The sequence below is a fragment of the Ambystoma mexicanum genome, chromosome 1p (assembly GCF_040938575.1).
Source record: "Ambystoma mexicanum isolate Mex_15411 chromosome 1p, UKY_AmexF1_1, whole genome shotgun sequence".
Taxonomy (NCBI): Eukaryota; Metazoa; Chordata; class Amphibia; order Caudata; family Ambystomatidae; genus Ambystoma; species Ambystoma mexicanum.
The window spans coordinates 1,070,430,891-1,070,443,889 of NC_090921.1; the positions used below are offsets into that span (position 1 = coordinate 1,070,430,891).

At 45.0% G+C, this 12,999-nt stretch overlaps 1 protein-coding gene across 3 annotated transcripts in view; it reads right to left on the reverse strand.

Moving 5' to 3' along the window:
- LRRC71 (leucine rich repeat containing 71) overlaps positions 1-12,999 on the reverse strand; it is a 1,520,862-nt gene that overhangs the window by 422,872 nt on the left and 1,084,991 nt on the right. For all 3 annotated transcript variants that reach the window (XM_069604555.1, XM_069604558.1, XM_069604556.1), the window contains one exon: positions 11,803-11,905. In XM_069604555.1, coding sequence (XP_069460656.1) covers positions 11,803-11,905 — 103 coding nt within the window. The remainder of the gene's footprint in view (positions 1-11,802; positions 11,906-12,999) is intronic.

Consider the following 12,999-nt stretch of genomic DNA (forward strand, 5'->3'; position numbering starts at 1 on the left):
ATAAAGTGGATCCAAAATTTCGATATTGTTGCTGAAACCGTGGGGTGAAACTAGGATCTTTGGGCAAGATGCACACTGTGGTGCGGTGGCCACCATTCCTGCGAAACGGTGGGCCTACAAGTAGAAAAGGGGTGGGACTTAACTTGTATTTTAAAGCATTCTGCAAAGATGACTCCTCACAGGCAGGGAAGATAAGGCCAGATTGGTTAGCGATACAGGTCCAATCAGAAGATAGGCAGAGGGTTAAAGGGAGCTAGAGGAAACAGGAAAGTGGATGTTGTTCAAGCAAGCTCAAAGGAGGTAAAGATGGCAGAACAATAGACTAGCAGGAGGAAGGATGATGGAGTGGATTGTGGAGGCGATTTGTGAAGCAAGTTAGGCATTTGTTAGTGAGTGGTAGAGGAACTGTGTCATGAGTATGCATGCAAGAGTGGCAAAGTATGCGTGCAAGAGTGGTAAGTGTGTTTAGGAGAGCAAGTATAGGGAGTGAATGTGAAGTGATGGTGTGAGTGAAAGGACAGTGTTTAAGTAGCACTTTGGGTGGAGTATTCGTAGTGTGGGGGAGGGAGTTGTAGTGTAGAGGAGGGGGTTGTAGTGTAGAGGAGGAGGTTGTAGCGTGATGAGTGAGCAGTAGTGTGGAGGATGGAGTAGTAGTATCATCAAAGAGTGGAAGCGAGGCATACAAAAAGCGAAAGACATTGAAGTGGCTACGAAGGCAAACACCAGGAGTAGAAAGAGTGGAAGCGGGTTGAGGAGAGTAGTGAGAGGAAAAGATTAGTAAGTGAGAGGGAGTGGAATATGTCAGTGTGATAAAAAATAAGACCGAATCAGGCAGAGTGTCTGAAAGGTGTTAGGCAGAATCCTGTGCAGTTCCCTTGGGGAACACTGCAAAAAGATTAAGACTATAGGAGCAGCAGTAAACCCAATTGGTAGCAGTCTGCACCACTCAGATTTACCTGGCAGCTGTGGCTGAGCAGTCAGACTTCTCTCAAGAAGAGTAGGGCAGTATGCAGAGTATACACAATAGGACCAAAACACAGTAGAGCAAACAAACACTAACCAGAGCTTTGTATAAAAAGTATATTGTTATTTATTTAAAACACACTTTAGGTAATACACTAGCACTCTCAACGAAAAGTAATCTAAAACACAGTCATGTAGGCATACACAACTCCCTTGATAACTATCAGACCAGTCAGGGTTAAAGCACAACTATTTGTTAAGACAGAAGTGAGCGCTTAACCTAGATGGCAATCCAATAGTGTAGTTAAAGCGAGAGAAAAAGGCATAGCATAAGAATAAAACAGTTCCCAACACTTTTAAGAGTTCCGAGCAAGGGGAGAAAGGCAGGTTATACTGTAGAGCCAAAGTTCATAGGCCAGGCCCACTTTAAATGGAGCAAAGCGATCACACGGTTTAAAGTGCACTGGAAGTCTTTGCAGAGTGTTCAAAAGAGGTTGGGGTGAGTCAAAAGATATAGTTAGAAGGCCTGGAGCTAACCCAGTTTAGAAGCCAAGGATTTAAGGGTCACCTTTAGCACTCTGTAGAAAGGGGAGGCCAGGCAGGACACAGTACCTTAAGAGAAAGGAAGCTCCAGCGGGGGCAGTTGTTCCTGGCAGTGGTTGAGGTTCGTGGTTCCGACCAAGGGAAGAGAAGATCTCGTCAAGGAGGAAACGTGGAGTCGTTGCACTTTACAGGGATGAAACCAGCCGCGGAGTACCCGATTAAAAAGTGCGTTCCTTTTATTCGCGGTCAAAAGTGGTGAGCTTGGCTATCCGGCCTCCAGGGTGCTTGACACGGGCGATCCGACCAAGGGCCATCTTTGGAAGGCGAAAAGGGTGTACTGGTTGGTCCCACCAGCTCAGAGGAAGAAGACTCATCCAGCAGAAGATCTTCTCTTGTCGTCGGGAAAGTGGTGAGGTAGCTGCAGCAGGGCTTCACCGGTGGTGTCGTCGTTGCAGATGGCTCAGCTTCGTCCATCTTCGGATTCTTAGGTCCGGTGCGACTTCTGAAGTTCCAGTCCCAAAGGCCCTGCTTTTATGCAGAAAAACCCTCATTCATCAGCCTAGCTGTCAATAACACATGCTAAGTGGTCAGAGTTACAGAGACGGACACAAACGCCATTTTAGAATCGAGTTCTGGCAAAAAGACCCAACTGGTGATTTAATATTAAATAAATAAACCAGCGGTATCTTTAGCATTGCACCAACAAGTGGTGCGTTTAAAATCAATGGGAAAATCCCATAGAGAATATTCTGGTGGAATATTTCGCGTGGTAACCACTGCCACCAGCCAGAAACTCGACGAGGGGGGGACGGGACAGTGCCACCTCGAAAACAGACCCAGGGGCAATCGAATTACCCCTTACCAGTACTTCCACAATATGATGGTTTGTACTGGCTCTGTTCACAATTTTGGACTAGTAAAGCCAATGGTGACTTTACATGCCCTGGGAGACAGTAGTCAGTCCCAGGGTATGGAGTCTATGTTTGGGGGTCACTGTGACACCCCTGTGGTACTGCACTGAGGGTGCTGTGTACCACACATACAGAAAAACAGATGGTACCCTATGCAGTAAAAAGGAACCCCATAGCCCATAAGCACATAACAAGTCAAAGACATACCTCAAATCATGTCTAAGAGTGGGAGTAAAAGAGTCTCACTCTTAGCAGGAGAAAAAACCAAACCCCAAAAATCCAGCAAAGCTGCTGGGGGACTCACTAGGTTTGGGAAATTAGCCTCAAGAGAATTCTCCCCAACACTCGCCCTCCTCCCCCCCAGACTAAGGGACAGGAGGATTGAATCCACTCCTGGATGAATCTCATACCTCTAGTCGGTTACAAACATCCTAGAGAGACCATCAGAATGTTGGTGGTGACACCTAGACCTGTGTTCAATGGATAAATCAAAGGTTTTCCTTTGTAAGCTATATGACCTACAAACCCTTTGAGGAACATCTTCCTTGTTAGATTTATAGGGGATCTGGTTGACCAGTCCCTCAGAAGTTGGTACAACTTCTGAACCTGTGTTAGGCTTTTTCAAGGGGTCCTTATAAAGGATTCCCTTAGATCTAGAGGGGCCTCCAAGGTTCCTCACCACCTCTCTTTTGGGAGCAGGTTGGATCTCAGGCCTCTTGGTTGGAGGGGTTGGGGTTAGGCAATCTACCTGCTTCCCATTCCTCTTACATCTATCCTTACCTATTTTAGGAGGTTCACTCCCAATACTAGGATTAGAGTTGGAGTCTTCAGTAGAAGGTCCAACAGTCTGAAGGTTTTTGGCCTTAGACTTTTCTTTTCTGGTTTTCCACCAGCACTGAGAATGACCAGTTCTCTTAGGCCTAGGTAGAGGTCCAGTTGGTCTATCCACCTCTTCCTCAGAAGCAGGGGTGTCATAGGGCCTCATTACACGGTATGCAGTAACCATGGCGCTATTAGCGCCATGGTTGCCGCCGATATTTTACCGTGTCCGCCTTGGTGGAGGGCAGAATTACAGCCCTACTCCAAGGTGAGCGGGGGTGGTAATTCCCCATTCACTAAGGCACTTCCCCATTCCCATTTTTGCCCCCATAGGGCTCAATGGGAATGGGGAAGGAGCTAATTACGGTACCGCAAATTAGGGTACCGTAATTAGCACCAAGGTCCCTTTGCGGGCCCGTTCCTTAACGGCTGGTAAAACCAGCCGTTGAGGTAGGGTCCCGCAAAGGGACCTCGTAGTAAGGAGGTAAGGGTTTACCGGTACCGGTGCCCTTACCGGTACCCGTAAACCCTTATCGCATTCCGTGTAATGAGGCCCATAGACTCTAAAACTGGGGGAACAATGATGGAGGTTGGTTCGGGCTCCCATTTCCCTAACATTTTAGCCTGAAATGTGCCTGGTTTAGAGGTCAATTTACTAACACCAGGGCTTGTAGTGGGGTTCTCAGTAGAGGTTTCCACAGGCTTAGAGTGGTCCCTTAAGGTGGCCTCTCTAGCCAATTTGGTTAGGTTCTGTGTCTCCATACTGGGAGGCCTGGGGGTACTGGATACTACTCCTAGAGTTTTTAGATCATTCCCCAACAGGACTCTCCCGTGGGCCTCAGTCTTAACACTGACAGGGATCCTCACTGTCATGTTATTACACTGAATGAGGGCTGGTAGAATAGGAACCATCTGGACAGGGCCTCCAGAATTTCTAGTGGGACCTTTGGGTGCCCTTAGCCACATACTCAGGTTTGAAAAATCTTTCATCCACTACTGTTCTGCTAGCCCCAGTGTCTCTCCTGGCAGGAGTACCCTGGCCATTGACAAGAACACGGTCCTTATAATATATCTTAGAGTTTGCTGGTAGGGAGTCATAGATTTCCCTGTTCTGGTTGCTAACCAGACCCATAGGCTCTAATGATACACTTGCTTGAAGACTCAAAGGGTCTTCAGCAAAGACTTCAAAGTGAGCACTAGCCACTTGTACTTCATCCTCAGGAGTGAAGGCTAAGGAGACTGTGCTGATCCCTGCAAGTTTACCCTTACATCTGGGATCTCCTTTGATGTGGTCAGTTGCCCCACAGAGATAGCATGTTCCAAATGCTCTCTGGAATGGTGGCTTGTTCTGACCTCCTTCTGTTTGGGCCCAGGAGGTACACTAGCCTGATGGGGTTTTCCTGGTGGCTTACCCTGGTTATTTTGTTGTTTGTGGCCCTCTTTGGTATGGGAGGTATTAGAAATCTCTTGGTTCCCTTTTGGTGGCTGCTTTCCCGCATCCTTTTTCTGAGTGACCCCTGAATCCTTGTGAGTAGCCCTGTTGGCCACCCACAGGTCAGCAGCCTTAGCTAGCTTTCTAGGATCTATTTCCTTTGAATCAGCTAAGTGCTGTCTGAGCTCAGGAGAGCAGGCATCATAAATTGACTCCAACATAACAAGATTGCTCATTCCCTCATAAGTGTTCACTCTGTAACCCTTAATCCATCCCTCTAAGTTCTTCAAACTTTCATTCACCCAGGTAGCCCAAGGGTCCTTTTTGAGGGTCCTAAACCTCTTAAGGTACTGGGAAGGGGTCTTCCCAAATCTAGCTATTAAAGCTAGCTTCACACATTCATAGTCCATCCTATCCACCTCCCCCAACTCCATTACCACATTAGATGCAACAGGGGGGAGCCTAGAGAACAACCAAGGAAGCAACTGATTTCCTGTGATGTTCTGGAGCCCATGATTATACTCAAACATAGCCAACCAATCCAACACATCCAACTTAGGTTCATACATACCCACAATCTCTTTAGGCATCCGGGGTCTTTTGGGACTGGAACTCCTAGAGGATCCGGGGAGAGAAGCAGTTCCAACAGATAATTTCTTCATCTCCAGCTAATGCTTGAGCTCCATTTCTCTGAGCCTTAGTTCTTGGTGCTTTTGTTCAGATTGGGCACTAATTCTTTTGAACTCTAATTCAAGCCTCATTTTTTCTAGTTCAATGAATTCAGGACTTAATGTGGGACCTGACACAGGTCCAGTAGACATAGCTTGAGGTGCTAGAGCTGGCAGAGGGGCAGTGGGGACAGTTACATTAGTCTCACTTTCCTCTTCTGAATCTACAACAATATTATCAATACTTTGATCCATATTACCGTCATTACTGTTGTTTACATTTGCTGGGGAGGTAGGGTCCTCTGAACCACTATCCAGACTTTGGTTTTCTAACAATCTTTCTATTAGTTCCATTTTCTTGCCTTTAACACGAAGATCCTTATGTCTACAAAGAACTCTTAAACAATCAGCAGTTTTTGCAGAAAGGGACTCCTGGCTGTAACTTTCCATAGTTGACTTGTTAAAGAAATAGCTTTTTCAGTGCTAAGCATTGTGGTTAGTTGCACTAAGCTATTTAGACACTCTAAAATGTATGCTCAAAACAAATCCCACCGCTGTACACCAGTGTTAGGCAGAATCTTGTGCAGTTCCCTTGGGGAACACTGCAAAAAGATTAAGACAACAGGAGTAGCAGTAAACCCAATTGGTAGCAGTCTGCACCACCCAGATTTACCTGATAGCTGTGGCTGAGCAGTCAGACTTCTCTCAAGAAGAGTAGGGCAGTATGCAGAGTATACACAATAGGGCCAAAACACAATAGAGCAAACAAGCACTGACCAGAGCCTTGTATAAAAAGTATATAGTTATTTATTTAAAACACACTTTAGGTAATACACTAGCACTCTCAACGAAAAGTAATCTAAAACACAGTCAGGTAAGTATATACACCTCCCTTGATAACTATCAGACAAGTCAGGGTTAAAGCACAACTATTTGTTAAGACAGAAGTGAGCGCTTAACCTAGATGGCACTCCAATAGTGTAGTTAAAAGGGAGAGAAAAAGGCAGAGCATAAGAATAAAACAGTTCCCAACACTTTTAAGAGTTCAGAGCAAGGGGAGAAAGGCAGGTTATACTGTAGAGCCAAAGTTCATAGGCCAGGCCCACTTTAAATGGAGCAAAGCGAAATCTACCCAGGATCACACGGTTTAAAGTGCACTGGAAGTCTTTGCAGACTGTTCAAAAGAGGTTGGGGTGAATCAAAAGATATAGTTAGAAGGCCTGGAGCCAACCCAGTTTAGAAGCCAAGGATTTAAGGGTCACCTTTAGCACTGTGTAGAAAGGGGAGGCCAGGCAGCACACAGTACCTTAAGAGAAAGGAAGCTCCAGAGGGGGCAGTTGTTCCTGGCAGTGGTTGAGGTTCGTGGTTCCGACCAGGGGAAGAGAAGATCTCATCGAGGAGGAAACGTGGAATCGTTGCACTGCACAGGGATGAAACCAGTCGCGGAGTTCCCGATTAAAAGGTACGATCCTTTTATTCGCAGTCAAAAGTGGTGAGCTTGGCTATCCGGCCGCCGAGGTGCTTGGCACGGGCGATTTGACCAAGGGCCGTCTTTGGAAGGTGAAAAGGGTGAACTGGTTGGTCCCACCAGCTCAGAGGAAGAAGACTCGTCCAGTAGAAGATCTTCTCTTGTCGTCGAGAAAGTGGTGAGGTAGCTGCAGCAGGGCTTCACCGGTGGTGTCGTCGTTGCAGATGGCTCAGCTTCATCCCTCTTCGGATTCTTAGGTCCTGTGGCGACTTCTGAAGTTCCAGTCCCAAAGGCCCTGCTTTATGCAGAAAAACCCCCATTCATCAGCCTAGCTGTCAATCACACATGCTAAGTGGTCAGAGTTACAGAGACGGACACAAACGCCATTTTAGAATCGAGTCTGGCAAAAAGACCCAACCGGTGATTTAATATTAAATAAATAAACCGGCGGTATCTTTAGCATTGCACCAAAAAGTGAAGCATTTAAAATCAATGGGAAAATCCCATAGAGAATATTCCGGTGCAATATTTCGCGTGGTAACCACTGCCACCAGCCAGAAACTCGACGAGGGGGGGACGGGACAGTGCCCCCTCGAAAACAGACCCAGGGGCAATCGAATTACCCCTTACCAGTACTTCCACAATATGATGGTTTGTACTGGTTCTGTTCACAATTTTGGACTAGTAAAGCCAATGGTGACTTTACATGCCCTGGGAGACAGTAGTCAGTCCCAGGGTATGGAGTCTATGTTTGGGGGTCACTGTGACACCCCTGTGGTACTGCACTGAGGGTGCTGTGTACCACACATACAGAAAAACAGATGATACCCTATGGAGTAAAAAGGAACCCCATAGCCCATAAGCACATAACAAGTCAAAGACATACCTCAAATCATGTCTAAGAGTGAGGGTAAAAGAGTCTCACTCTTAGCAGGAGAAAAAAACAAACCCCAGAAATCCAGCGAAGCTGCTGGGGGACTCACTAGGTTTGGGAAATTAGCCCTAAGAGAATTCTCCCTAACAAAAGGCACAGTCCAATAATCATTGGACATTGTAGGGTCAGTGTAGGAAGTCTTTGAGGGAGTTTAAATAGAGAAGATGTTCTGCCTTTAGGCCTTCACTTCCAGCACAAGCAAGAACTTAAAACAGTGGGTGGAATCTGAAGTATACTCTAACCTGGGGAGTAGGGACGTCTGAGTAAGAAAGGATTGGTGCTTTTTAGCTGAGAGAAAGAGGGACATCCTTAGGGCCCTGAATATTCAAATAAAAACCCTTGCACCATCTCTGAGACTTGAGTATTTCTTGCAACATCTACTTTATTGTCCGGTGTGTCAATACTCAGCATTACCACATGACATCACTTTATATTCCATGCCTTCTAGAAAACAAGAAAAGAGATAGCTTAATTATGTTATACATACTGCTACAAGTGTGCAAAGTGGACACATACATGCTAAGTCAGGCTTTCGGGTATGACACGCTTTTAATTTATCCATGATCAAATCAAGATATCAGGTAATTACCACTAGGGGATTCTGAACAAACTATTTGAGGAGGAAACAACCAAGGAAGTCTGCTCATCAGTTTCAAACAAGACTAGATTAGGGCATCACAAAATAGTGGCTTGACAACAAGAATAGTGTTCTGGGGTTCTGGTGTCTCCTCCTGCTTTGTGGTTGCTATTCCAGTGGGGAAGTAGTAGTAAAGAAATAAACAAATGTCCACTCCAAAGATCAATAGGGATTTCTTGCTCCCACTCAGATTGCTAGTTCCCTCCCAGGGAAGGGCCAAGTAAATAGTCAATAAAGAGAAGACAAGTCTCTTACAAGTGCCTCTGTCTGCCTCCTGCCAAAGCCTAGATCCACATTACTGAGAACCCTGATCATTGTCTTTGGGTTTCAGGTTTCCCGGGGTTCCCAAACCCATTTGAGTGGGCTTTGTGGCTCTGATGTCCACCTTTGATGGGTGCACCAGCCCCGGACACAGTCAGAGAGCTTCTTCCAACCAGTCCAGGCTGCTGGCAAAATCTTTTTAGCAGCAAAGAATGTTCCCAGAGCATCTGTGAAAGAAGAAGTAAGTAGTTGGGCCTCCGTTATCCTCCCTGCTCCAGGGGCTTTGTCCCAGAGATCACTCTCTCATGGGATGTCTAACATATGCAACCTGACCTGTGGTGGGACACTCCCGGGGTCTAGGTTGGGCCCCCACCCCTCTCTCCCCCTTGCCTCTCATGCACTCCCCTATACTGGAACTGTTCACATCAGACTACGTTATCAAACAGACAGAGACAGTTAATGTTGTTCTTTTTCTGCGTAAGTTATTGTTCTTGTTATACATTATCTGCAAGCTTAAAAGTAGTAGCATGCTAATAAAGACATGTTGATGTTGTAACCATAAAGAAATGCCAATAAAGAAATGTAAAAATAAGTAACATAGGCAACCTGCCCATCTGTGATGTTGCATGACTCATCCCACTGTACTATAGCCAGTACTTTGCTTCTCCAGCTTCCTCCAAGGGGTTGATTATGGCTGGCATTTTCAACCTTGCTTTTTGTAACTCTCTTCACAACCCTCTTCCACCAAAGAACTTCCACTTGTACGCCTCCTTCTCAAGCATAACCTCCTTCTGCCACCCTCCAACCTCCTCCTGCCTTCTCAATAAACCACAAGCTCACCACTCACCTGCAAACAGTCTTCTCCAGCTATTACTCAAACACTTCACTTCTGGAGACTGTCTAGGTTTGCCTTTATACTCAGACCCCCACCCACCTGCGCTGAGGTCTAGGGGAACATGCTGCAACTGGGTGGTGTGGGCTGCCTCATTTTAGATTAGCTCATTTGGTTAGGGTCAGGGGACAAAGGCGGTATAAAGGGTCTGGGCCTAAGATTATTTTAAGGTCAGCCGCCACTTTGCTCTCCTCTTCCCCTGGAAGCTATGATGTGTTTTTCGGTTTCTTTTTTTTAGCAGCCTCTGATTTTTCAGCTTGTACAACATCAATAAATTATCAAGAAAGGCTTTCTGCTCTGCAAATGTTTTGTTGTGAGAGAAATTACATACTGGACCCTCATTATGAGTTTGGTGGTGTGGTAAAAAGTAACAGTAATTCTGTTACTGCACCAACAAATTCATAATTTGGAGGTAAACTTGAAGATTCAGATCCAGCAAAAAGCTGGAGCTTAATCCTCCACTTTTCCTCCACAAATCCGTAAAGTTACAGTCGGTTTTACGCTGATGATAAATTTGCCAAAAAATCCCAATGGAGTCCTGTGGACTTCAAAAACAGGGATTTACACTGCCATACCACCATTTGTAATCCTGTGGTAGTACTACTGGGCAGAGTGGCGGAAACAGTAGACAAGTTTGGCCGTAAATTGATGGACTAAAAATGAGACCCTTTGTGTCTCCCGCCGCATTCATTATAATAGTCGGACAAGGAGAGGACTAGAATGCATCTGAACGATAAGTATGTCTGCTTTTTGATTCCTGATGGCATACTTTAGGTGACTGGAAGGGAGTACTAGGGGAAGTCCCTGCCCATGAGGTCCCTGGGTAATTTTCCTAGCTCACCTTTGGAATGCAGGAAAGGTGGTGTGGGAATTCCCATTTACCTCCTCTGGGCCCAATAGTCACTAGCTCAGGGTGGCATCCATTCCATTTACCCACCCCTATGGTCAAAAAGGAGGCTATGTCACAATTCTTAGCCTCTCTCCATCAAAGCAAGACCTCATGGAATTGAAAAAAATGAGGTCCTTATTTAAGTAATCTAATGACATCATATAAGTGGAGAGAAGTGGTATGCTCTCTTAAAGACCCAGATTTGAGGTACTCAGGTTCTAATAATTCTACTGGGAATTTTAACCAGACTTCTTAGTAAACATGCACTAAGAAATGAAAAGTGGTTGAACAACAATTTGAGTCTTCTGCATGTAGGGGAATCCCGCAGTGTGTTTATGTGAAGTATTTGCCCCTTTGATTTTCAATTGTGTACATGTAAAGAGAAGGATTTAAAAAGAATGTGTTATAAAACGGAAAGGGTTTGACTTAAAATGTTTATTGCTTTATTTGAGTCTTACCTGAAAGAAGAATTTAAGTATTTTTCTTAACATCTCCAACCAGACAAATGCATCTGAAATGTTGATAGCATACACTGTCACAGGTGTGACCCATGCCATGTGAATTCAGATATTTATTGATTTGGAAACCAAGTTAACCATCCCAATTATTTGCCACAGCAACCTTTGCTGCATCCGACCTTTAAAAATAACTGAAATAAACTAGCAGTCAATGATACCAGAGATGGTACGGTACGCAAAATTACTATCTGCAGATATGTATTCATTGGTTTTATTAAATCCATTGTTACACTGCCAATAGGATTGCTGGCAAATCATCTGTCACCAGTGGAGCGCAGCAAGCTTTGAGACACTCATTAATGTTGCCACACATGGTGTAATTGTTGACCATCATCTCTAAAATGCGACTCAAACCTGGTGACCAGAGCCACTAAAATGCGACTCGAACCTCCATTGGCTTCTACGATTTCATATCCTAATGCCTGACGTTCGCTACAATAACCAATTGAATACTTAATGTGCACTGAGGTATGTACTTACCCCTTGTCACAAGTGTGTACCCATACATAGATATCTCTCAGTCTGCATGACAATATGTTGAAAATGATGTTGCAGATGTTTTACACTTGGCCAACCACCACTCTAATAGGTTCTCAAACTTCAGACTTAATCATCATTAATTTTCTAACTGTTCGTAAACCCATTCATATTTCTCTATTACATTCTCATTCTCACCACTGCATAATCCATACTCACCCTGTATCATACGTAAAGAACAAAAGAGATTTACAAAACAAGTAATACACAGGATTCCAAGGCGGATAACTAGTGCTTCATTGAAGTGCCTTCTGTCTGTACAATTCTCCTCCCCATCTGATATGTTTGCATCTGTGCATGTACCAAATGAGAAACAAGGTTTTTACTTACGTTTCTTTGCGGTCTTCATATCTTCCTTCTTTGCTGGGCCACCATGGGCTGATGTACCGCCAGACATGCCGACAGAACCTCTTTCCTCCTTTTTAGTGGTTTCCTGAAATATTCACAAGCCAATTTAAATTTCTTGATTAACCTAGTTTCGATAACTTTATAAGTGTTCAGATTATATGGAGTTCGGTTAAAATGCAGACATGATCAGGATGTGATAATCATACTTACTTGACTCATATTTCGAAGTGCAAGTCATATTAAATTATACTTAAATAAAAGTATTTCATGATAAAAGGATACAGTCATAAAGCATACAAGAAAAATGGTATTGGCTCAAACGGCTCAATTAATGCATGTAACAAGTGGTACCCCTACACCTGTAAACTATGAAAACCAATGAACCAGTGACTTCTCTAATAGGAGGAAAAAACATCTGAAATGAGAAGCAAATGTAATTGTGTACTGGACAGGGAACACTTACGGGTTAGTAGAACAAGTTACTTTCTTACCTGGTAACGTTCTTTCGATGGGATGGTCCGACGACGTATTCCATATCTATGACATGTAATCACCACAGCTGTGCTGCTTCGGAAACTTTTTCGGCGTCTGCGTCCGGCGTCGATGACGTCGATGCGCCGCCGTCGAGGACCTCCTCCGACGTCCGACGTCATCCGATGTGATAAGTAGGACGCACGACGCCCATAGCCTCAGTTGTAGTTTTTTCCCCCAGAACGTGTGACATAAGTCAACTGCCAGTCAGACACAAAGCCTTGCGGAACGTAAGCTGCAATCGCAAAAGAAATTCTGCAGCGGGGAAGGCCGAGCGGGAGCGATATGGAATACGTCGTCGGACCATCCCATCGAAAGAACGTTACCAGGTAAAAAAGTAACTTGTTCTTCGAGGGGATTGGGTCCTCCGACGTATTCCATATCTATGACAGACTCCCAAAGCAGTACCAAAGCAAGGTGGAGGGAAAGAATTTAGAATCAAAATGTAGAATAGCCAATCAAATAGCAGAGCAAAGGACCGCCTTGCCAAAGGCCAGATCCTGTGCTCGGATGGAATCAAGGGAATAGTGACGTACAAATGTATGTACTGAAGCCCAGGTGGCTGCATCACAGATGTTGCGAATAGGAACACCCCTCTGCAGGGCAGTAGATGCAGCCATACCCCTGGTAGAATGGGCCCGCAAGCCA